The sequence below is a fragment of the Schistocerca serialis genome, chromosome 4, assembly GCF_023864345.2.
Source record: "Schistocerca serialis cubense isolate TAMUIC-IGC-003099 chromosome 4, iqSchSeri2.2, whole genome shotgun sequence".
NCBI classification, from domain to species: Eukaryota; Metazoa; Arthropoda; class Insecta; order Orthoptera; family Acrididae; genus Schistocerca; species Schistocerca serialis.
Window position 1 is genome coordinate 901,792,357 of NC_064641.1, and position 24,554 is coordinate 901,816,910.

The 24,554-nt window shown below is 44.8% G+C and overlaps 1 protein-coding gene across 1 annotated transcript in view; it reads left to right on the forward strand.

Annotated features, from left to right (window-relative positions):
- LOC126474834 (arylsulfatase B-like) overlaps positions 1 to 24,554 on the forward strand; it is a 91,133-nt gene that overhangs the window by 51,184 nt on the left and 15,395 nt on the right. The window contains exons 5-6 of the mRNA XM_050102311.1: positions 3,126 to 3,283; positions 7,899 to 8,034. Coding sequence (XP_049958268.1) covers positions 3,126 to 3,283; positions 7,899 to 8,034 — 294 coding nt within the window. The remainder of the gene's footprint in view (positions 1 to 3,125; positions 3,284 to 7,898; positions 8,035 to 24,554) is intronic.

Consider the following 24,554-nt stretch of genomic DNA (forward strand, 5'->3'; position numbering starts at 1 on the left):
CGCTGGCAACGGTTCCAAACGAGGCTGATCAGAGACATACGAAGTGACTCTCAAGGGAACAGCACAGATAGGCAGTGGAACACAATAACTATGGGAAGATAACATGGCTGTCCTTGAGCTTCATACCAGCTACCGCTGGAGCTAGGTACTCAATCTCCGAAACCCTAAACCATTGTCGAGAGCTCTCAAGGTCCAAGAGCCTTTGTCTTTTGGTAAAAGTCGAAATTTTGGCTTCCGTGCTTGAGGCTCAAACGGACTAGACGACTTTGGAAAAGATGCGGATCCTGAACGGGTCTAGCCAGAGAGCTCAAGACATCAGAGAAGCGGACCAGTGTATTAACCAGGACATTACAAAGCCTGCAGAAGCGTGTAAGATCACCAGACACTTGAGATCTTATTCCGCTTCTCCTCCAAGTGAAATTACACTTTCACCTTAAGCACATCCCACGGAAACCTCTTGTGCTGATCGCGAGGCTCTATAACGGTTGTATGAGAATTGGCTACTGTCTGGACACTTGGAATGTGGCCCGTGTAGTTCTGCTGCGTATAATAGGGAAAGACCCAAGCTAACCAGCCAGTTATCGTCCGATTAGCCTCTTACCGACATTATCAAAAATTTTAGGACTCGTCCCGATCTGCTTGCGACCACTCATCATGGACCATGATATCATCAGAACGGATCAGTTTGGTTTTCAACCTTCCCTGACGGCGGAACTCCAGCTTCTACAATTCGGGGAATACATCGCATACAAAATCAACCTCTGCAGCTATACGGCTGCCGTGTTTCTGGATATTGAGAATGCTTATGACAGAACCTGGCGGGAGGGATAAACTGCTCCGAAAACTTCATGGTTTACGTGTGTTACCTCACATCATCTTGGCACAGTTTGCGGACGACACCACTCTGTTAACTATAAGCAGACGGATCACTGCCGCAATCGGTCGACTGCAGCGACAAGTATTGCTAACTTACAAATGGGCCACAGCGAACCACATTTGTACTGACAAGACCACGGCAGTCCTTTTCATTCACCGAAGGCCTACTAACTTGTGGAACAGACTCCTACTCCAGAGCAACGAATTCTCATGGTCCACCAGAGTAAAGTACTCGAACATAAGTTACTCTTGAAACCACATATCCAAGCCAAGAGTGTTCAACTGCTTCATGTATTGCACTAGCTGTATGCTATTCTGTCTAGTGGGAAAATGAATGTCTGGACAAAACTCAAGCTTTAGAAAGTAACGATCGTGCCTGCACTGTTGTACGGTTGCTCAACGTGGGGTATAAATAGCCCCTCAAGTTTGAGACCCCTACAGATAATTCAAAATCAGTGTTTATGTTTTGTCATGTTTGCTCCTCGGTGGGCCCAGATCTATGACTTGTATATAGAAGCTCAACTGCCGATGATCAGAGAACAAATCATGGAGACGAAGTGGAAACTATTGGTAAAAATCTATGCGTTACGCCATACAACTCAACACCCCGACTACACTGCCTCGGTAGTCCCTGTACGGTGGCATCGAATAAAGATACCTCGTGAAAGTCGGAGGCACCCCAGTGACTACCAAATTGTTGTAACCACCACCCCAACAGGACTCAAGGACCGCGAACCCTAGCCCCTAGCTACGCGTAAATAAAATTTACCTAAACCCACTAAATCTATTCGCCCCAGAATTCCAGCTTCTGGGAAGGCTGCACTATGGAAACACCAAACAAACATTTAAAAAATCCCTGTAGCATTCCCTGGGATTACTCAAGAAGTTAACTTTGCACTTACCACGTTTCTTCCACTAAGAACGGAGTGTTGAGTTCTATTTGCAACGAAGTACTGCATCCAGTCCCGAATCTGGTTCGATTCTCTGTAAGTTTCTGTCTCGGTCAATAAAAGACATTGCGGATATGTATTTCATAAGTCATTAGTGAACGGAAACATGTAAAATGAACTAGTTTCTTAAGTTTAAACCACCCATAGTAGCAGTCACGCTCTCTGAAAATATAGTTGATTGCGTTGCTTTATTAATGCTAGGGCCGGCCGGAGTGGCCGTGCGGTTCTAGGCGCTACAGTCTGGAGCCGAGCGACCGCTACGGTCGCAGGTTCGAATCCTGCCTCGGGCATGGATGTGTGTGATGTCCTTAGGTTAGTTAGGTTTGATTAGTTCTAAGTTCTAGGCGGCTGATGACCCCCGAATTTAAGTAGCATAGTGCTCAAAGCTATTTTAACCATTTTTTTGTTAATGCTAGGCAGTAAGTTCCCGATTTAAGGTTGCGATCACAGTGTTGTCATAAAACTTAAACAGTTTCTACTTCTTGTGTTTTAGTATTTAGTCACCGCTGTACATACAGTGTGGTGTTTCATGGGAAACACTGACTGCATGTATTGCGGCTTTCCAACATTCAATGGTAAATTAGTGAACAACTTGATGATGTTTTCGAACATTTCACCAATTGCTTGTAAGTGAGGTAACTAATATTACTTTATATTTCTATACTTATATCATCTGCAAAAAGCAATAAGTGAACTGAAATAGCATCTTGTTGCTGAAATTCTGAGTACTTATTGGTATGTGGAAGACATAGATCAGATACACTATGCTTATAATCGTTAAGATATGATAAAAACATGAATCTGAAGTGCCTATGATTCCATGGTACCTTAAATTTTACATCAGGATGTCTTGGAACAAATATTGACTGTACATAAATACAGGCCGATACAGAGAAGGTATCATGATAAGTGATAAAATACCCATATGTTAAAATCATTATTATTCAGTTTTAGACGTTCTCTTCTTGGCCTAACTTTTGAATATAAGCCTTCATCATATCCTACTTGCCTAGGGTTCGCTGTGGTGTAGAACCTTTGGACAATATTTTCTTCTTTCAAATGCAGTTCGATTAAAAATTTTGTTCGTCAATCGATCGTCGAATTTGCTCTTCCAGATACCTTATCCTTACAAAAATGGATAATGGAATGACGTTAATCTATAATACAAAGATATTGGAAATGTGTTCTATGGCTTAAAAGAGAAAATAATTTATTGATTCCAGCACGTACACGTATCTTGTTATCAGTGTATGAGCTGCAGTTCGAAACTAGACAGTGCACAATTTTCCCTTCTGACAGCCGTCGTCTCGAAGATGGATGAATCTGTGGGACGAGTTGTGGCCGCCCTGGAAAAACGTGACATGCTGGACAACTCCATCATAGTGTTCGCGGCCGACAACGGCGCTCCTACAAGTGGAATCCTTCCGAACTGGGGTTCCAACTACCCTCTCAGAGGGGTGAGTAGTCAGACATTGCATTGTAGCACCGATATGTTTTCTTGTTCCTCCTTTATTGTGAGTCTCACTTTGAGAGACCATGAATAAGCGCATCGCAAGGTTACATAACGGCGTAAGCATTCAATCATGTAAGAAATATGAAGTTATTAATCACTTTCCCACGAATATTAACTTACGTTCTCAAAAAGAATAACCATGGATTCCATATACACTAAAGCTAGTCCCATTTGATATGAGGTCTTAAACAGCAATACAAGCTGCTGACATAAACGCAAAAAGTGTGACGACTATACCAGCTAGTCCCCACTGTTTATCAGATTCTAGCCATGATCTCTCAGCTGTTTCTAACGCTGTTCGATTCTGTTTCTCAGTTTCAGTCACTTGTTAAGCACCTTTTAAATTTCTTCTTTGCTTTTTCCTTCCATTTCCCAACAGGTCAACGAAATTTTTATAACACTTTTTAAGCTGTGAAGGCAACGATTTTCCATCAGCAGTGTGATAGTGGTTAAAAACATGGCCCATCTGCCTTTCTGCACATACAGCGCGTTCAAACAGTTTATTCATTTATTTGTTCAATTTATTTGGAAAATAAATCCATTTACGCTCCTCAGCAAAATATTTCAAAATGATTAGTAGGAGAATATTATGGATTAATTACAGGAGCTTTCCTCATGTGTCAATGCGCTTAAAGATAATATTGTGGAGCAACAAAAATATGCGCATATCATCAACAATAGGTAATAATTTTAACTCTGCATGGTTCATTATTTGTCTTAATATCCAGTTTCTCCCTAGTTTGGTGGAAGTGCTCAGTGTTCTTGCAACATGCTGTCATAATGAAATTCAATTGGAATAAATTATGAGTTCCTTTCTCAGCTCAGTCATAGGATTTATTACTTTCTCTGTTAGGCTAAGCTTCTATTTTTGTCAAAGTGGTGTCAGACTGGCCATTTCTACTTCTTGACACACACACACACACACACACACTATATATATATATATATATATATATATATATATATATATATATATATAGAGAGAGAGAGAGAGAGAGAGAGAGAGAGAGAGAGAGAGTGGTTAAAAATATTGCCCATCTGATATATATATATATATATATATATATATATATATATATATATATATATATATATATATATATGGCATCCCACTTATCTTGACCACCCTAAATAACTGTTGTCCAGATGGAAATTACAAAATGTTTCAAGCAAATGCTCTATAGCTGTCAGGGAGATATCAGTCAGCACGATTGCCTTCGTCGTAGCTCTGTTTTTTACAGAGATATGACCAGCGGAATGACTTTTTTAAATGGCACCCAGTACTTTGTATTCGGTAATTCATTTACTCTCCTAAAGATCTATATAAAAATGTAGCACAATGTACCATTCACTGAAACGCAACCTTATTTATTGCACAATACAACATTGACGTTGACGCTCCCAGCGCTTAGTGAAGGTATTCAGGGTAATGGAACACATACACGTGATGAGATGACGTGTACAGAGGACAGATGTAAACATAAGTAGAATGCACATCCGTCGTTCTGTCAACCATCAATTGAAGAGTTGTGTGAGTAGAATGTACATCAATGAAGAGAAGGTATAAGAGCTACTCATCTATGGGGAATGTAAGTTACCCGAACAGCAATTGCAATACTATTTTCTTATATGTACGGGTACATTCAGTACAGTACTTTAGTCCTTTTAAATACTGATGTCTAGAGTAGGCATACAGTAAAGGCTGTCCTTCGTACAAACTGAATCGACGTAACTTTTCATTTATTGTTGTTGTTCAAGGTAGGCCAAATGCTACGCTGGCAGCGGAACTGTGCAGAGAGCGATATCCTGACAAGAACCCACCTTCGCGACGGATGTTTTCTCGTCTTGTTGCGACGCTTCAGGAAACGAGAAGTTTCAATCCGCGACAACGCAATCGTCTTAGCACTCGCACAGACGAAGCTGCCGAAATTACTGTTCTCGCTTCCGTTGCTATGAATCTCCATGTCAGCACACGACAGCTTGAACACGAGATTAGCACTCCTAAAACCAGTGTACATCGTATTCTTACACGTCACCGATTCCATCCTTGCCATGTACACCTACATCAAGAATTACGTGGGAATGATTTCCAGAATCGTGTACAGTTCCGTCAATGTGCACAGCAGCAATTCCTCGTCAACCCGAACTTCTTCTCCTATGTCCTATTCACCGATGAATGTTCCTTCTCAAACTAAGGACAGGTAAATACAAGGAACATGCATTATTGGTCCAGCGACAACCCACGATGGCTTAGACAGGTGGAACATCAGCGTCAATGGAGGTTTAACATCTGGTGTGGGATTCTTGGTACCACGATTATTTGCCATTATTCCATCAATGGTATTCTTAACGGCACAGCGTATGCCAACTTCCTCAGACGAATTCTTCCTCCCCTTCTGGATGAAGTGCCGCTAAGAACCAGAATGCTTATGTGGTATAAACACGGTGAATGTCCAGCTACAGAAGAATGCTGAAGATTAGATGGGTAGATCACATAAGTAACGAGGAGGAATAGAATTGGGGAGAAGAGGAGTTTGTAGAACAACGTGACAAGAAGAAGGGACCGATTGGTAGGACATGTTCTGAGGCATCAAGGGGGCACAAATTCAGCATTGGAGGGCAGCGTGGAGAGTAAAAATCGTAGAGGAAGACCAAGAGATGAATACACTAAGCAAATTCCGAAGGATGTAGGTTGCCTTGCGTGCACGTCGCGTTCTGAACCGAAAGTATCCTGCCAGATGGATTGGTCGAGGAGGAACAGCTACTTGGCCTGCTAGGTCTCCTGATTTCAATCCTCTGTCTATCGCGATATTCGAACAACTCCAGAGGACATACAGGTACGTATCGTGCTTGCATGTAATCCTCTTCAGTAGGCAACACTGGAAGCAGTAATTCTTTCATTCAACGAGTGCACCACTGTATCGGTGTCCTGAGTCACCACTTTGAGCACCTTTGAATGTTCTGCTCCTGGGCAACGGTACAGGAGAGTCAAAGTTAATTTTGTCTTATTTACTTGGTTTTCTTTTGTTTTCTGACAACTCCAGAAGCTAAAGAATTCGTGTGCACAAACCTCAAATCGTTAATATGATGTTACTGGTAAGTTAGGCAGAGAGAACAAAAAATATTTAAGACGTAATTCACTTACAACGTTTGACATGTAGACAGCACGAAGAACATAGAATACGATAAGCAGTGCAGCAGTCTCGCTGGCAGAAAAATTGAAACGGAAGAAATTCTCTCTTCGCATTGCTTTCCATTGTAGTGTACGTTAAACACGGAATTTTAGCCAACGTAAAATCTGAAATTACAGAAAGGAACATGTTGGACTTGCTTTTAACGTAGCACGAATGTAGAACGCACACCACACGTTTTATTAAATCTATAATTTAGTCGAATTAAGTCGGGTGATGATGAGGGAATTAGATTAGAAAATGAGTCACTTAAAGTAGTAAAGGAGTTTTGCTATTTAGGGAGCAAAATAACTGATGATGGTCGAAGTAGAGAAGATATAAAATGTAGACTGGCAATAGCAAGGAAAGTGTTTCTGCAGAAGAGAAATTTGTTAACATTGTTAACATCGAGTACAGATTTAAGTGTCAGGAAGTCGCTTCTGAAAGTATTTGTATGGAGTGTAGCCATGTATGGAAGTGAAACATGGACGATAAATAATTTGGACAAGAAGACAATAGAAGCTTTCTAAATGTTGTGCTACAGAAGAATGCAGAAGATTAGATGGGTAGATCACATAAGTAACGAGGAGGAATAGAATTGGGGAGAAGAGGAGTTTGTAGAACAACGTGACAAGAAGAAGGGACCGATTGGTAGGACATGTTCTGAGGCATCAAGGGGGCACAAATTCAGCATTGGAGGGCAGCGTGGAGAGTAAAAATCGTAGAGGAAGACCAAGAGATGAATACACTAAGCAAATTCCGAAGGATGTAGGTTGCAGTAAGTACTGGTAGATGAAGAAGCTTCCACAGGACAGGGTAGCATGGAGAGCTGCATCAAACCATTGTCAGGACTGAAGACCACCACAACAATATAGCTTAGATACGAATACTATGATGCCTCCATGGATTAGCGAACTCATACACTAGTTTGAACAACTGTGTATCATTTTTAACTAGGAAGCTTTGGGACGTTGTCGAAAACTGACGATCATCTTTCTAAGATAATATTCTACATGCTATAAATTATACAGGGTGATACATAAATGTGGAACCACCACTGAAAATCAAAAGCAGGTAGATAAACAGAATTTTAAACTCAATTAGTATGAGGTAGGCGAGTGAGATAATCTGTAGGACAAAATTAGGAACATGGTGACCCTTTTCCATTTATACATCCCTTTAGAAGATGGTTCAGTACCTAGCGACTGCTTCTGTTGTAAAGAGAAAGTGATACTAATCGTCAACCACACAGACACAGCTGTGAAACTAGCTGACAGCTCTCTGTAGTGCCAGTAATATTTCATGTTTCAAGGAACGTCGGTGACACTACTTCCGTTACTGTCGGATACAGCTCCCAGACACCACTACGAAGGAGATTACGTGTTCCAGATGAAGGGCACCCTATGGGAGGGTGGCGTGCGGGGCGTGGCCGCAGTTTGGAGCCCGCTGCTGCAGAACACGCCCAGGGTGTCCAACCAGCTGATGCACGTCACCGACTGGCTGCCCACCCTGTACGCCGCTGCAGGTACGTGACAGCTAGCAGCGAGTACGGGGTGTAAGAAGATATCGGGGAACCAACAACATTGCCAGTGAGGGCGAGGGGTTCTAGGCGCTACAGTCTGGAACCGCGCGACCACTACGGTCGCAGGTTCGAATCCTGCCTCGGACATGGATGTGTGTGATGTCCTTAGGTTAGTTAGGTTTAAGTAGTTCTAGGGGACTGATGACCTCAGATGTTAAGCCCCATAGTGCTCAGAGCCATTTGAACTTTCTTTTTTTTTTTTTTTTTTTTTTGAAGAATAACAAGTCGATGGCTGGGCAGCTAGAGAACAGCTAAAATCTTACACTGTACGGAAATTCTGTCAAGTTATGTTTTTGTTTAACAGTTCTGAAACACAATCTGCCTGGCTCAGCTAATTAGTTTAACATCTGACTTACACCTCTGTGGGGTACCAAAGAAATGGAATTATTTTTTACAAAACAACCTTATCCCTTGCAAAATACTCTCCACTAAACTAACACATTTGTCCCACCGGTGCTTCCACTGTTCGAAACACTTTTTATATTGTCATCTTTATGAATGACTGATGGCTCCTCACTCGGTTTCTTCTTCATCTTTGTTCTCGTCTCTGTGTTCTTTTATGTCCCTTTTCATGAGTGGAAATAGGAAAAAGTCGCACGGAGCAAAGACAGGCGAGAAATGTGCATGGGACAGCGAAACCATGCCGTTTTTAGCCAAATACTGACTAAGAGGGATGGCTGTGTGTTCAGATGGTTGTAACGGTGAAAGAACCAATCTCCTGTCTGCCTAAATCTTCCGTTAAAGTTCCCTGGTCGCCGATCCAGGATAACCCACTAATCTATGAAAGCTGATAATTGTCTGTCGACTGAGCACAAACTCTCGAACTTAATATTTTATTTGCCGACTGGGGCAGTTGATAGACGTCCAGAACGGGGATTGCATCAATCGAGGCGCCGCCATTTTTAAATCGAGCAAACCATTCGAACATTTTAGTTTTTCCCATTGTGTCATCTTGGTAAGACGTTTTCAACATTAAAACAGTTTCAGCAGCATTTTTATCGAGTAGAAAACAAAATTTGGCAGCTGTACGTTGTTCCGCTAAACTTCCCACCATAAAAAACGAAAAGAGAACAAAACAGAGATAGCACTGCAGATGAAAGAAAGAAGCCAAGTCGACAACAAAGGCGTCACTGAGCTGACAATAATGGGAGAACACGATCACTGTTAGAAGTATTGTAATATTCCTTAGTACAACGAATCCTGGTCAAAATCCTTTTACCAGTCATTGGGCGACCGCAGGACTAACACCTAGACGGTTCACACCGGGCTTGCAATCCACAGAACTGAGACCAATTCTCTCGCTTTACACTTGCAGGGAAAGTTGCAGCTCCTAACACGACGGTACTGGGCTGGGCGTCGTCTTGAACAAGAGATCTGTGCTGAGTCGCCAGTGGCGCCTCAGCTCACGGGGCGCAGCTCTAGTTCACCCCGCGTGTATGTGGGAGGAGGAGAGGGGGGGAGAGGGGGGGGGAGGGGGGGGGGAGGGGGGGGGGAGGTGGTCGCTGCTGTCGTTCAGGCAGCAGTGGAACTTCTAGTGCCAGCCTCTGTACCCAGAACCATTGCCCCCTGTGTCCTGTCTACAAGCTTCGATGACACAATTTGTGTATCATGTCTATAATATACCAGAAGTGACCTCGTATATGTCTTGGTTTCTAGCGTAGAATCCGTCCCACTACTACACGCAAAGACTATTCTAACACTGCGGCAACATCATTCTGGTGGGTGCGTCACACAATGAGATGCTATGTGAATGAAGCGCTTTCTTTCACAGAATCAAGAGTTGACGTCAATATGGCCATTGAGTCATATGTACTACCGTACCAAAAGGTATCCGAACGACCTAAATTGCGTTTAGCCTGATTTGCACGTAGCCCACGTAACATAAGTGTACTGCAAGTCCTCTAATCTCTTCACAGCCCAGTCGTTTGAGTATACATAATGGATACCACACTGGTAATCAGTCCAGATGTAAATCAACTCAGCAACATTGCAAATACTAGAAAACGTGTCATTAGAGCTGAGACAGTACTTAATGTAATTTAAGTTGGCTAACTCTGTCACATAAGTCCTTCCAGCAATTTGTAGTACCAACTGGCTATTTTCGTCAACAAGAGATTTTGAGACACTATCCGAAATTCTCAAGTTCTATCACAGTTCGAAGTATTTACGCTCTTAAAAAGGTATTCCCACACGTGTGTAACGTCGTTCCTGATAAGTGTGATTGGTCATAAACTCGACCTTGAACTATCCAGTTAGAGGCAGCCTGATAGACAGCTCTAAGAAAGCTTCAAAATTAACATTCTATCACCAATAATTTCCCTGTACTCATGACTGACAAATTATTTGTTCATATTTTTTTACTTTAAAGGACATGGTGATATTTTGTTTTCGATGTGGATTCAAACCAAGCACCTACAGTCATTGGAACTAAGCAAAGCTTTCGTGCCTGACGGAGATCACAGATGTGTTCGTTACCGGTGAATGGGTGTAAAAAGTCGTGAAATATCGAAGTTTCCACCAGTATCAGTTAACAAATCTAAACTTGAAAATTTTGGCGTTGCCCTTGGAATCCTGTCAACACCCTTATCGCCCTGTTAAGTAACCATGAAAAACGTTTTATATAATTTCAAGTAACGAAGTTTGCACTTGGTGAATTCTTCTCGAGTTATCAGCCGAGTGGTGGCGTCGCCTTGTCGCAACGTTTCGATGAGTTTCGTACCCATCGTCTTCTGGCGAAGATAATGTGCACGAAACTCATCGAAACGTTGCGACAAGGCGACGCCACCACTCGGCTGATAACCCGAGAAGAATTCATCAGTGGAATACGCGGAGAAAGGCTGCAATCGCAAGTTTGCACATGTTTAAAACGAAGTTCCATGATATACAATATTTTGAGGCAGACTCCAACCCAGCACCTAATCAGATTATTAATTAATTAAACTCATATAATAAATATCGAATTTTTCACGAGCAGAGAGGTCTTTGAATTTGTAATGAACCTACATTTTTTTTTCTTTTTTGCGTGACCAAGTATCGAACCTGGGAGCTATCACCTTTAATTATCATCCAGTGTTTGCTCACCTGTAGTGGGTGTTTAACTACAAATGACGAAACGTATTGTTAATGTTGACGACAGATAAAGATGCATTAGAAATGAAAATTATTTATCTCTAGTAGGGCTTACGTCAGGGCTTAAAATGAAGCCATGTATATATGTTAGGTCTTGAAATGAAGCCATGGACACTTTTGCGCTGGATTACGTTTCGAACCCAAATATGTGCCTTTCGTGGAGACGTAGAGGAGTTTGCAGTCCTGGGGAAAACGGCGAAATGATAGAACTAAATCGTGAAGTGAGGGTCAGATACCGCGAAAGAAGAGGTCCGAATTCGTATCCTAGTGCAGCACCTAATTTGTCAACGACTCAAGTTCAAACAAAATAAGATCCCTGTGACCCTAAATGACATTGATTCATTAAATAAAATAAAGTGTCTAGTGTAAGGAAGCTCACTGGCGACAGTCTCTCTGTATGCCGCGACTTCCGCCTCTGCTGTGGCGCAACCTAAGCTGGCTGTACTCCTGTTGGTAAAGGACGAATATGATATTTAAAATGCGGATACTGAACTGAAATACAACCTGACGTTCTCCACTTAGTATTTTTCGCGGTGAATGAGATTGGTTCCTGTCCGTTGAAAATACAAGCTGGAAGTGGGAATCAAACCCATACCTCGTCACTAAGATATTTCAGTCAATCCAGCACCCACCGAATCCCATATATGCTACGTTCATGACTAACGTATGACGCGCTTATGTAACAAATTTGACACGGTGAAAAAATTCAGTTCTCCCTTAACTAGACAATTATCAGCAACGTTCTGGAATGGAGATTATGCTACTCTCATGCCAGCAGGATGTAAAGAAGCTTTTAGCCATCACAGCCTCGGTTTGAAGCCATTTAGGAATTTTCACTATTCCAAGATATTTCTTAGATCCATAAATACCATCCTAGAGTATTAAGTTAAGAACTATTTAGATTATTATTACCACCATCGCTATTACCTTTGCATTCTGCTGCGTGCTTGGAGGACGCATTTAATGATCCTTGGTAATTTTAGAGGCAGTTGTCGAAAAACAGGTAAGTATGTATCCGCAGCTAATAGTTGCGGCGTTCTGTGGCAAATGATCCGCAATACGCACTTATTTAGTTCTTTCCATGTCTAGCGAATACTTTTCAAGTTAATATCGGGCACTTCTTTTAATTATTTGTAGATTACATTAAAACTAAATCAACTGATTAATATGTTATTTCATAACTGAAATTGAGTTGCATTACTTCATTTACCTGCACTTAGCAAAGACGCATGCAAAATGGTTAAACTGACGGTAAACATCACTTTCAAAGCCAGAGGACGTTAATGTATTCTGTGAAATGTTACAGTCGTTCTCTTCAGATGATTTAGTCGACGTCACCTATTTCAAGTAGAACAAGGAAGAAAAAATTGCAGAAGATCAGCTGCTTTCCGTTGCAATAAATTCGTTCTGCGTTGTTCAAGTTTACTTTTTCGCGGGATTACTCGAAGTGTAGTATCCCCTACAGCAATATAGAACAATATTCCAACTTCACGAAACTCACGTACGATGCCTTACACTTAGCTGGCAATCAGAACTTCTAACTCTGTGGAATACCAGTTACAAGTAACTGATCACCGGAAAATACCCAACTGACTTATTCGGTTCTATTTTCTACAATAGTAATTACATGAGCAAAAATGCATACGAACTGCTGAATTGAATAGTGCCATGACTTCCAGTTCTGCATATTTCTAACCTAAACTAGCTGCGCATAATTTCGGGCCCCATGTACTGTAACGTCACACTGACACGAACAGTGTGTTCTTACTGCCAACTCGATTTCATAATCACTGAAGCAAAAGTCACATGACCTCCCAACATGGGAGTTTTCACTTCGTTCCATCTTTCCTTCTGGGAGATTAGTATTTTCGTCAATAAACTTTTTCGCTTCTAAGGAGCGAAATGCAACAAAAATGCGGTCAATAATCACTACACAAACCGCTATTCAGTCCTCTCTTTTTTTTTTTTTTTTTTTGGTCATCAGTCTACTGACTGGTTTGCTGCGGAACGCCACGAATTCCTTTCCTCTGCTAACCTCTTCATCTCAGAGTAACACTTGCAACCTACGTCCTCAATTATTTTCTTGACGTATCCCAATCTCTGTCTTCCTCTACAGTTTTTGCCCTCTACAGCTCCCTCTAGTACCATGGAAGTCATTCCCTCGTGTCTTAGCAGATGTCCTATCATCCTGACCCTTCTCCTTAGCAGTGTTTTCCTCATATTCCTTTCCTCTCCGATTCTGCGTAGAACATCCTCATTCCTTACCTTATCAGTCCACCTAATTTTCAACATTCGTCTATAGCACCACATCTCGAATGTTTCGATTCTCTTCTGTTCTGGTTTTCCCACAGTCCATGTTTCACTACCATACAATGCTGTACTCCAGACGTACATCCTCTGAAATGTCTTCCACAAATTAAGGCCGGTATTTGATATTAGTAGACTTCTCTTGGCCAGAAATGCCTTTTTTGCCATAGCGAGTCTGCTTTTGATGTCCTCCTTGCTCCGTCCGTCATTGGTTATTTTACTGCCTAGATAGCAGAATTCCTTAACTTCATTGACTTCGTGACCATCAATCCTGATGTTAAGTTTCTCGCTGTTCTCATTTCTGCTACTTCTCATTACCTTCGTTTTTCTCCGATTTACTCTCAAACCATTCTGTGTACTCATTAGACTGTTCATTCCGTTCAGCAGATCATTTAATTCTTCTTCATTTTCACTCAGGATAGCAATGTCATCATCGAATCGTATCATTGATATCCTTTCACCTTGTGTTTTAATTCCACTCCTGAACCTTTCTTTTATTTCCATCATTGCTTCCTCGATGTACAGATTGAAGCGTAGGGGCGAAAGTCTACAGCCTTGTCATACACCCTTCTTAATACGAGCACTTCGTTCTTGATCGTGCACTCTTATTATTCCCTCTTGGTTGTTCTACATATTGTATATGACCCGTCTCTCCCTATAGCTTACCCCTACTTTTTTCAGAATCTCGAACAGCTTGCACCATTTTATATTGTCGAACGCTTTTTCCAGGTCGACAAATCCTATGAAAGTGTCTTGATTTTTCTTTAGCCTTGCTTTCATTATTAGCCGTAACGTCAGAATTGCCTCCCTCGTCCCTTTACTTTTCCTAAAGCCAAACTGATCGTCACCTAGCGCATTCTCAATTTTCTTTTCCATTCTTCTGTATATTATTCTTGTAAACAGCTTCGATGCATGAGCTGTTAAGCTGATTGTGCGATAATTCTCGCACTTGTCAGCTCTTGCCGACTTCGGAATTGTGTGGATGATGCTTTTCCGAAAGTCAGATGGTATATCACCAGACTCATATATTCTACACACCAACGTGAATAATCGTTTTGTTGCCACCTCCCCCAATGATTTTAGAATTTCTGATGTAATGTTATCCATCCCTTCTGCCTTATTTGACCGTCAGTCCTCCAAAGCTCTTTTAAATTCCGATTCTAATACTGGATCCCCTATCTCTTCTAAATCGATTCCTGTTTCTTCTTCTATCACATCAGACAAATCTTCACCCTCATAGAGGCTATCAGTGTATTCTTTCCAACTATCTGCTCTCTCCTCTGCATTTAACAGTGGAATTCCCGTTGCACTCTTAATGTTACCACCGTTGCTTTTAATGCCACCAAAGGTTGTTTTGACTTTCCTGTATGCTGATTCTGACCTTCCGGCAATCTTATCTTTTTCGATGTCTTCACATTTTTCCTGCAGCCATTTCGTCTTAGCTTCCCTGCACTCCCTATTTATTTCATTCCTTCAGCGACTTGTATTTCTGTATTTCTGATTTTCCCGGAACATGTTTGTACTTCCTCCTTTCATCAATCAACTGAAGTATTTCTTTTGTTACCCATGGTTTCTTCGCAGCTACCTTCTTTGTACCTATGTTTTCCTTCCCAACTTCTGTGATGGCCTTTCTTAGAGATGTCCATTCCTCTTCAACTGTACTGCCTAGTGCGCTGTTCCTTATTGCTGTATCTATAGCGTTAGAGAAATTCAAACGTATCTCGTCATTCCTTAGTACTTCCGTATCCCACTTCTTTGCGGATTGATTGTTCCTGACTAATGTCTTGAACTTCAGCCTACTCTTCATCACTAGTATATTGTGATCTGTGTCTATATATGCTCCTGGGTACGCTTTACAATCCAGTATCTGATTTCGGAATCTCTGTCTGACCATGATGTAATCTAATTGAAATCTTCCCGTATCTCCTGGACTTTTCCATGTATACCTCCTCCTCTTGTGATTCTTGAACAGGGTATTCGCTATTACTAGCTGAAACTTGTTACAGAACTCAATTAGTCTTTCTCCTCTTTCATTCCTTGTCCCAAGCCGATATTCCACTGTAACCTTTTCTTCTATTCCTTCCCCTACAACTGCATTCCAGTCGCCCATGTCTATTAGATTTTCGTCCCGCTTTGCATACTGCATTACCCTTTCAATATCCTCATACACTTTCTCTATCTGTTCATCTTCAGCTTGCGACGTTGGCATGTGTACCTGAACTATCGTTGTCGGTGTTGGTCTGCTGTCGATTCTGATTAGAACAACCCGGTCACTGAACTATTCACAGTAACACACCCTCTGTCCTACCTTCCTATTCATAACGAATCCTACACCTGTTATACCATTTTCTGCTGCTGTTGATATTACCCGATACTCATCTGACCAGAAATCCTTGTCATCCTTCCACTTCACTTCACTGACCCCTACTACATCTAGATTGAGCCTTTGCATTTCCCTTTTCAGATTTTCTAGTTTCCCTACCACGTTCAAGCTTCTGACATTCCACGCCCCGACTCGTAGAACGTTATCATTTGGTAGATTATTCAATCTTTTTCTCATGGTAACCTCCCTCTTGGCAGTCCCCTTCCGGAGATCCGAATGGGGGACTATTCCGGAATCTTTTGCCAATGGAGAGATCATCATGACACTTCTTCGATTACAGGCCACATGTCCTGTGGATACACGTTACGTGTCTTTAATGCAGTGGTTTCCATTGCCTTCTGCATCCTCATGTCGTTGATCATTGCTGATTCTTCCGCCTTTAGGGGCAATTTCCCACCCGTAGGATAAGAGAGTGCCCTGAACCTGTATCCGCTCCTCCGCCCTCTTTGACAAGGCCGTTGGCAGAATGAGGCTGACTTCTAATGCCGGAAGTCTTTTTTTTTTTTTTTTTTTTTCGTTCGTTGCGTCTGCTCGGGGCGGACGTCGTACGACATCCGGTTTAAGTTCGTTGTTGATCGATTAACTCAGTTATTTTGTTACAGGGGGCTGCTAACCCTCTGACTTAAGACGCTGAGATACCGCGCCGGCTGTTGTCTTCGGCCGCCAATGCTGATTATTTATCAAAATTTAGGCAGTGGGGGGGATCGATCCCGGGACCGAAGACGTTTTGATTATGAATCTAAGACGCTACCCTCCTTTTTTTTTTTTTTTTAAGACGCTACCCCTTTTTTTTCGTTAAAGAGTGTTCAGTTATGAGTAGGTGGAGACAAGGCGGGCAGGGGTCGGAACCCGAGGCCCGGCCGCGATGTCTCCCCCCTCCCGTCCCTGAATCACTCCCTCAAAGTAGCTTCTACATTTATTTTTATTTTATTATTAAGATTTTTTTTTAGCAGGAACAGGATAAATTAACAAAAGATCTTTATTGGTACAAACTTAAATACAACAGAAATGCCATCCTTCCCGCGAAAATAACACAAGACATTATACTCGTGCCAGGCGAGCAATTTTTTTTGTTTTTAAGAACAAGGTGTAGGAAAAAAAGAATAATGATCCTGATGTAAGCAAGAGGTGTGAAACAATATACAGTGGAGTGAGGGAAAAACCAATGTGTTCTGGTATAGTGCATAAACGAAAGGAGGCGCGTGTCCATGCGCCTACTCCACTGTGGGTTAGAATATATAAAGTAGCGCGGGGAGTCTCAGATGTCGGCAGGGGGGGCGGGAGTGTTGTCGGCGTGGGGCACCATCCAACTGAGCGGGGGTGACGTAAAGATCGCATGTAGGTAATTGGCGAAGAAGGCGCGGTAGCGCGGTCGGTGTTCGACTTGACTGTGGGCGGTTTGTAAGTACTGCCAGAAATCAAGGCGTGATTTGTCGCTATCAGTATACATGTAGGTGATTGTCCATCCCTTGACCCATACAATCGCATGATTTTTGGCGGCGGGGAAATAAGTATTCTCGGGATGGATAAAAGTCCATCGGTCAATCGAGAACGGCGGAATACGGAGGTAACAGGCAACGAACTGTCGGTCCAGTTTCCAGACGTCACTGGTGGCAGCACAAGTCAGTCGATGGACATCGTCATCCACGAGGTGGCAAATGGAACAAAGTGGAGAGTCCAGTAGGCCGATGGCGTGAAGGCGATGATTTGTGGCGAATTTTTCATTTGCGACGTGGTACCATGTTGCCCGGACGTGGGAGGGAAGAAAAGGCTGGTGGATATGACGCCAAACCGTGGGCCACCGCTTGGACGGATGTCGCACTTCAATATTGTTGCTGGATATGGGTCGAATCAGTGGGGTGTAAAAATCTTTAGGCCGAGGAGAACGCGTGGTCGGTAAGTGTGTGTGAGTGTAACTGAAGTCGACGATGAAATCAGAAATGTGCGCCAGATGGTGCTTGATGTGTCCTACTGGTACTGGTGGTGTTATGGTTGCGGGTACAAGAATTTCCAGCAAGCTGGGCGTAAGGGAGATGTCCCCATGCCACTGCTTGTGCATGGTGGACATGTACAAGGACGCCGCTCGGAGTCGCACGTTGACAAGGCCGAGGCCTCCCGCTCGCGTGGGAAGGGTGAGCGTGTCGTAGCGGACCTTAAAGAGCGTACCGGCCGTAAGGAAGTATCCGAAGGCAGCCTGGAGGCTGCGTCCAATTGTTGATGGCAGCGGAAGGACCTGTGCGATGTGGACCATCCTGGACGCCACATGTTGATTGAGGTATTGGACACGTTGTAAAGAATCGAGTCGTCGGAGAAGATTTTGTCTCACCGTCGTGCGGATAGTTTGCAGTGCACGCCGAAAATTGATGGCAGTGGAGCGGCGTACGGTGGAGGTGAAAATGATACCAAGGTATCGTAGTTTTTGTACACACGGGAGAGGTGCTAAGTCGTCGTGTGAGAGGCCGCGTCCAATGGGCATCGCCGCGGATTTAGCCACATTCATGGTACTGCCCGCTGCAGTGCCGTACGTTGATATAAAATCAAGTACCGTGTGTGTTTCACTCCGTGAGCGGATCAAGAGGAGGAGGTCGTCCGCATACGCACGACATTTAAAACTGTGCTGTCGCAAGGTGAGACCAGAAAGGTGGCTCGTCAGACTCTCGATGAGTGGCTCCAGGCTTATGGCATAGAGTAGGGTCGAAAGTGGGCAGCCTTGCCGTACGGAACGCCGGATCGCCACTGGTCCCGCCACACGGCCATTAACCTGAATCAGCGATTCGGCGGTGCCGTACAGGCGCCGGATCACGTCGATAAAGGCTGGTGGAAAACCCATGCGGTTCATCACTGAGAAGAGAAAAAGATGCCGCACTTTGTCGAATGCGCTGTCAAAATCAATGGCAACCACTGCGGCGCGGCGTTTGCACGCCGCTGCCAGTGCAATTAAATCGCGACATTCTCCTGTGGCCGTTTGTATATTAACTGAGCCGCCCGGAGTTGTCTGTTCCGGGGATAGAATGCTAGGCAGGACCTTGCGGCAGCGCGTTGCCAGTAGGCGTGTAAAAATTTTATAGTCTGCTTTTAGCAAGGTCAGGGGACGGTAATGTGCTGTCGTCACGCCTGGTGTCGGTTTGTGGATGGGTATAATAAGTCCCGTAACGAAGGATGGCGGTACGGCGTTCCCCATCGTCAGCAGTTCGTGGAACATCATTGTCCACCGTGACGCCATTAGTGTGAGGAAAGCGCGATAAAATTCTATCGGCAATCCGTCGACACCAGGTGACTTATTCAGAGCGCCTTTTTTGATGGCATCGTGGACTTCGTCACGCGTAATTGGCTCCATCATCTCGTCCGCTTCGTCGTTGGTGACGGTGCGAGTTACGTGTGGTAACACAGACTCCTCAGCGTGGTTGTTGGTGGTCTCCTCCTGGTACATTGTGCGGTAGTGGTCGACAAAGGCACCGACGATTTCGGCCTGGCAAGTGACGTGCTGGCCGTGACAGGTGTTGATCTCGGTGATGAGTTGTTGTCGTCGATGTTTCCTATCGGAGGCGATATGATGCATGGTGGGATGTTCTTGTTCCGCCGAATCTTGACATCGGGTTCGCACCATAGCACCCTGCAGTCTACGGCGTGTCAACGTTACAATTTGCGCCTTAATCCTGCTGCGTTCCCTCTGGGTGTCGGGGGTGGGCGGTTGGGCGTCCAGGTCGCGGAGAACGGCGTAAAAATAGTCGGTAGTGTGCCGGCGCCACGCAGCTACTTCCTTTCCATACTGAATCAAAGTACGTCGAATGGCAGGTTTGGCACATTCCAGCCACCAGGTCAAGGTCGTGCAGTATGTAGGTAAGCGACGTTCACAGGTGGCCCATGTCTCGGTAACACGTTGAAGACATTCGGGATCATTAAGATGGGTGGTGCTTAGCTTCCACGGTGCACGACTACGCCAGACCACTTGCTTGGGGAAGAGAATGTTGCAGATGTAGGTGCAGTGGTCCGAAAAGGCCAATGGCCAAAGTTCCGCACCTTGGACTGCAGGTGTGAGTTCCCGAGAGACGTAAATTCTATCAAGGCGGCTCGCGGAGTGACTCGTCTGGTAAGTATGTCCAGGTGCGTCGCCGTGCTGAACTTCCCAAGTGTCGCGGAGCAACAGATCTCGGACGACAAGACGCAGTTCTTGACAGGTGTTGTAGTGGGGCACTTGATCTGTAGGGTGCAAGACACAATTAAAATCACCCCCAAGCAAGTAATGGTCGCAGCGTCCAAGAAACAAAGGAGCGATTTCTTCTGAATAGAAGAGGGCCCTGTCGCGTCTGCGGGTGGAGCCTGACGGAGCGTAAATGTTGACGATACGCGTTCCCATGACGGTGACGGCCATGCCTCTGGCAGATGGAAGGTACGTGAGATCGGTCACTGGAATGCCTTCTCTGGCGTACATAGCTACGCCGCGTCCCAGGTGGTCACCAGGAGAAGGATAAGGGTTATATCCCGCGACGTCTGGAAGTGTGGCCAAGTGTACTTCCTGTAGTAGTGCGATATCGACGTCTGACGCCCATAGCATCTCTCGCAGCAGTTGAAGTTTCACCGGTGAACTAATGGTGTTAGTGTTGATCGTTGCTATTCGGTAGGTTTGGAGCCGTACCCCGCCGTGGAGAGGAACTCCACCGGCGGAGATCGATGAGGGGCGAGGCAACGGCGAGTCGTGCCGTACGCCACCTGACGGCGTTATCAGCGGCGTAACAATGCTTCCGTCTGGGGTAACTCTGTCCCCAAAGTATGGTCCGGGTCCTCATCGACGTCCTCACTCCACACCATTGAAGGCGCTGTCGTGGTGATGGTCGTATGTTCCACGTCGGTCGTAGGGGCGGAGGACGTCACGGCGGCAGTCGCAGCGGTGGAGTCCATTGGTTCAGGAACACCTGTGCGAGCCAGTAGAGTAGGCATCGACACAGCCACAGTCGGCGTTATGTTGTCGTCATTCGTGTCGTCGTGTAGGTTCTCCGAGGCCTCGTCGGGTCGGACGGCATCTGCAGCATCAGGGGGAGGTGATCCGTCTCGTTCCGAGACCGTATGGCGCCGCCTGTTGCGCCTCTTAGGTGAACGTTGTTTGCGGGTTCGTCCCTCCGTGTCGGAAGACGGAAGAGAGTCGCGTCGCTCCGAGAGGAAGGCCGTCGCGGGAACGTCAATTGACGGGGCGTCCATATGGTCGTGCGGGTGGGGGTCGGAAGTCGTCGCTGTTGGTAGTGGCGCCGGAGTAGCGTCAGGCTTCGAGCGCGACGTGCCGGCCCCGGCGGTATCCGTAGCAGCTGGAAGGGTCACCGGTACGTGGGCCGACGGGCGGCGGCCGGTGGGAGGAGAAGAGAGTGCCGATGCGTAGGTGACCGGTAAAACCGTCGTCGGAGCCGGAGGTGTCACGGTAGCGGCTGGCAATTGGGTGATTCGTCGCGGAAGACACTCAGATCTGAGGTGGCCTTCTTTGCCGCACCCGGAACAGGTCTTGGGTTGGCCGTCGTATATGACAACCGCGCGGCACCCGCTAATTTGCAGGTAAGATGGCACGTGGCGATGGAGATCGATGGTGATCTGCCGTACACCGTTAAGAACGGGGTACGTTTGGAATTGCGCCCAGCGTTCGGCAGTGTGGCCATGTACAGTGCCATATGGGCGGAAAGCCGCGATAACGTCTTCCGCCGGGAGCTCGAACGGGAGTTCGAAAACTCGTATGGTGCGCATTCCTAAGCCGGCATGGTCTTCGGTGACCGCTCCGACATTGCCGTCGGTGTGGCAAAAGCGTAAGCCATGGTTGGTGTCACGAAGTATTCGTTCACATACCGCGTCATTGACGACTTTGACGTACACCGTACTGCTTAATATGGACAAATGGATGCCCAAGATATCGGAAGCTGGGATCTTAGCAACGTCGCGTAGGAAGCGTTCCACTTCCAAGGCCTTTGGTCGTGCGTAGTCGTTGCAGAAGGTGAATCGTAAAGTGGATTTTCTAAAACGGTTGGCCATGGTTCTAGTGCACGTAAGCGACACGTAAGTGACGGCCGCGGAAATGTAAACAACAGCGAGCGCGCGTGCTTCGCAAGCGGAAACAGCAACACGTCCGCACTGCACGGCGGCGAAAGCCGGACTTTCCTAGACCACTGGTCCTCTTAAGAAAATTTATTTTAACGTTGTCGTAGGCGTAGGAATCGTAAAACATCTTAAGCAGCAACATTCACAAATTTACCGAATAACAATTCCTTCTTGTCCAGGTAAAAAAGGCTTAAAACAAAGTCTGCACAGTCTGGGTCAGGTCGATTCTTTCGTCTGATAGCATTGATTATAGTTTTCCCGAGAGTTCCTGTTGCGTTGTGTTCCTGTAGCTGCGGATATCATGGGTTTAAAACGAGTTTACCATCAGACCCCAAAGGTTGTGTTCATCCACCAGCTGAGATCCGTTCACAACAGGGAAACCGCGAGAGACGGCTTGCCCTTGCCTTCCTCCAACGAGTACTGGATACCATATACACAAATGATACACAAATGTTTACGACACTGTATGTTGGACGTCACAGTTAACTTTACCCTGCTAAACTAACAATTCTCTGTTTACAACGAGCTAAGTTCTGTAGAAGCTGCAGTATTCGAACTCGATAGCACAGGAGTAGGCCTACAAACTCATCACTTTGCCTACTCCGCTATCGTACCAATTGCATGAAGCGCAGTTACAGACTTCTGTGGTGTGATGTGTGGGGTAACACAGGTGACTTAATACTACCAGGGGAAGGATGCTGTGCGTCACAAAGTGAATATAACAGCCGCGTTATTATTACTACGTGTAATGTTTAGAGGCAAAATACCCACAGGGAACTAATTTGTCAAATCTTTTTCCTAACCGTCTAATCGGGAAAGAATGTGACTTCAGAGGAGAAGGATGTGCTCTCCACCTCATATGGCACTTCGTTTGCATCTGCCTTGTCAGTAGGATCTTACATGCAAAATGTCACAGCTCAAGGAATTTGATAAAGATCGCATTCCTACGCTTTATGAGGATGGATACTGCATCAGCGCCGTGCCCTAGGATGCGTCAAATCTACGATACATCTCTGGGTGAAGAGGATGGAGGCGGAAGATCATGTCAACCGCCGTCGTTTCCCTGGACAATCACGGACTACCACCAATGACCAAGACAATAGTATACGGCACTGCAGTGATGAAAACCATTTCAGGACTAACATAGTAATTAAAACCATCCTCCAGCTACAGGTGGGCAGGTCTACCCTTCGTTGACGTCACAACGTGAAAAGATGGTATGGACGAAAATCAGCGGTTAAGGAAACGTTGAAGGAACAACGTAAGGCAGCCAGATTATATTTCGCACTGGCGCACAGAAGGGAACCGCTTTTGTACGGAAGTCAAGTTATATTTACAGCCGAAGAGATGTTTTCTACTGGACCAAATTCTTCATTCCAGGTATATCGACCAAGTGGAGCGAGATTCGGCAGCAAATATGTCCATCAGAGCCAAATGTGTGGCTGAACTGCTGTCATAGTTTGGGGATGGTTGCGGAGTTCTGCGGCAAGTGGACCGTCCGTTTCGTAGTCATTACTTCTGCGAAATAATGGAGGACATAATGCTTGCTTCTGAATTTCAGAGGTTTTCAGTAGGCTCAATATTCCTCCAACATGACCGTTCTACTGTCCAGAAAGAGAACTGAGTAAAACATTGGTTTCAAATGAACGGAGACCTTGAGCTGTTGGACTGGCCTCCCATGGCACCCACCACGGTCCCATAGAGCACGTGTGGGCAGAGGTGGTGTAGAAGACCAGCACCGACAACCAAGCCATCGCTGTCCAAAGCTGTCCATAACCCATGGGGAGAGTTGTCACAGAATAACAGATTCATTCTATTCCGCGACGGGTTAATGCAGTTGTAGAGGAGGACGGAGACTGGACACGGCACTGAGTTTTGTTGTTGTTAGAGTAAAGAAGAGGAGCAGGCTATACACAAAAATTAGCTCCTTGTTTTAGTCTTTTCAGTCGTTCAGTAGGCTCTTGATGTTGAATTATTTTACAACCAGTGATCAAAAAAATCTCAGGCAAACATGCAACTTGTTTTACACAAGAGCGTGACTTCAATGCCGATGAAGGCATCAAAGATAAAGTATTACGTTTTTACTTCAAGAAAAAAGCATTATATTGTGTTCTCTTTATATACATGCAAACAAGACGCCAGTAATGACGAAAGCACAAAGCAAATACCACGCTGAAATCATGATACACAAAGCGAAAAAGTGGAGCAATACTGGCGATGTAGACGTGAAGTCGAGCGTCTCAGTCCCCTCCATCCTCAGTTACACACTTGTGAATGCTTTAAAATAAAGAATACTTAATTATTCTCATTATCCTCCTAAATTAATAACTCTTACCACGAATTAAAATTCATAGAGACAGGAATCCAATCCCTCTAACTGCAGGCTACAAACTGGTCACCTCAACCAATGTGCCGTTCTGCCAGCCGCGCAAAGTACACTTGCGAAACGGTATGATGTGGTCTGTGATGTCACACCTGTCCCATGAAAAAGAAATGATATACCGAGTAAAAGCGGCGTATTGCGTCTTTGACGGAAGTGCTGAGAGTCCGTCTGACATTGAATTCCATG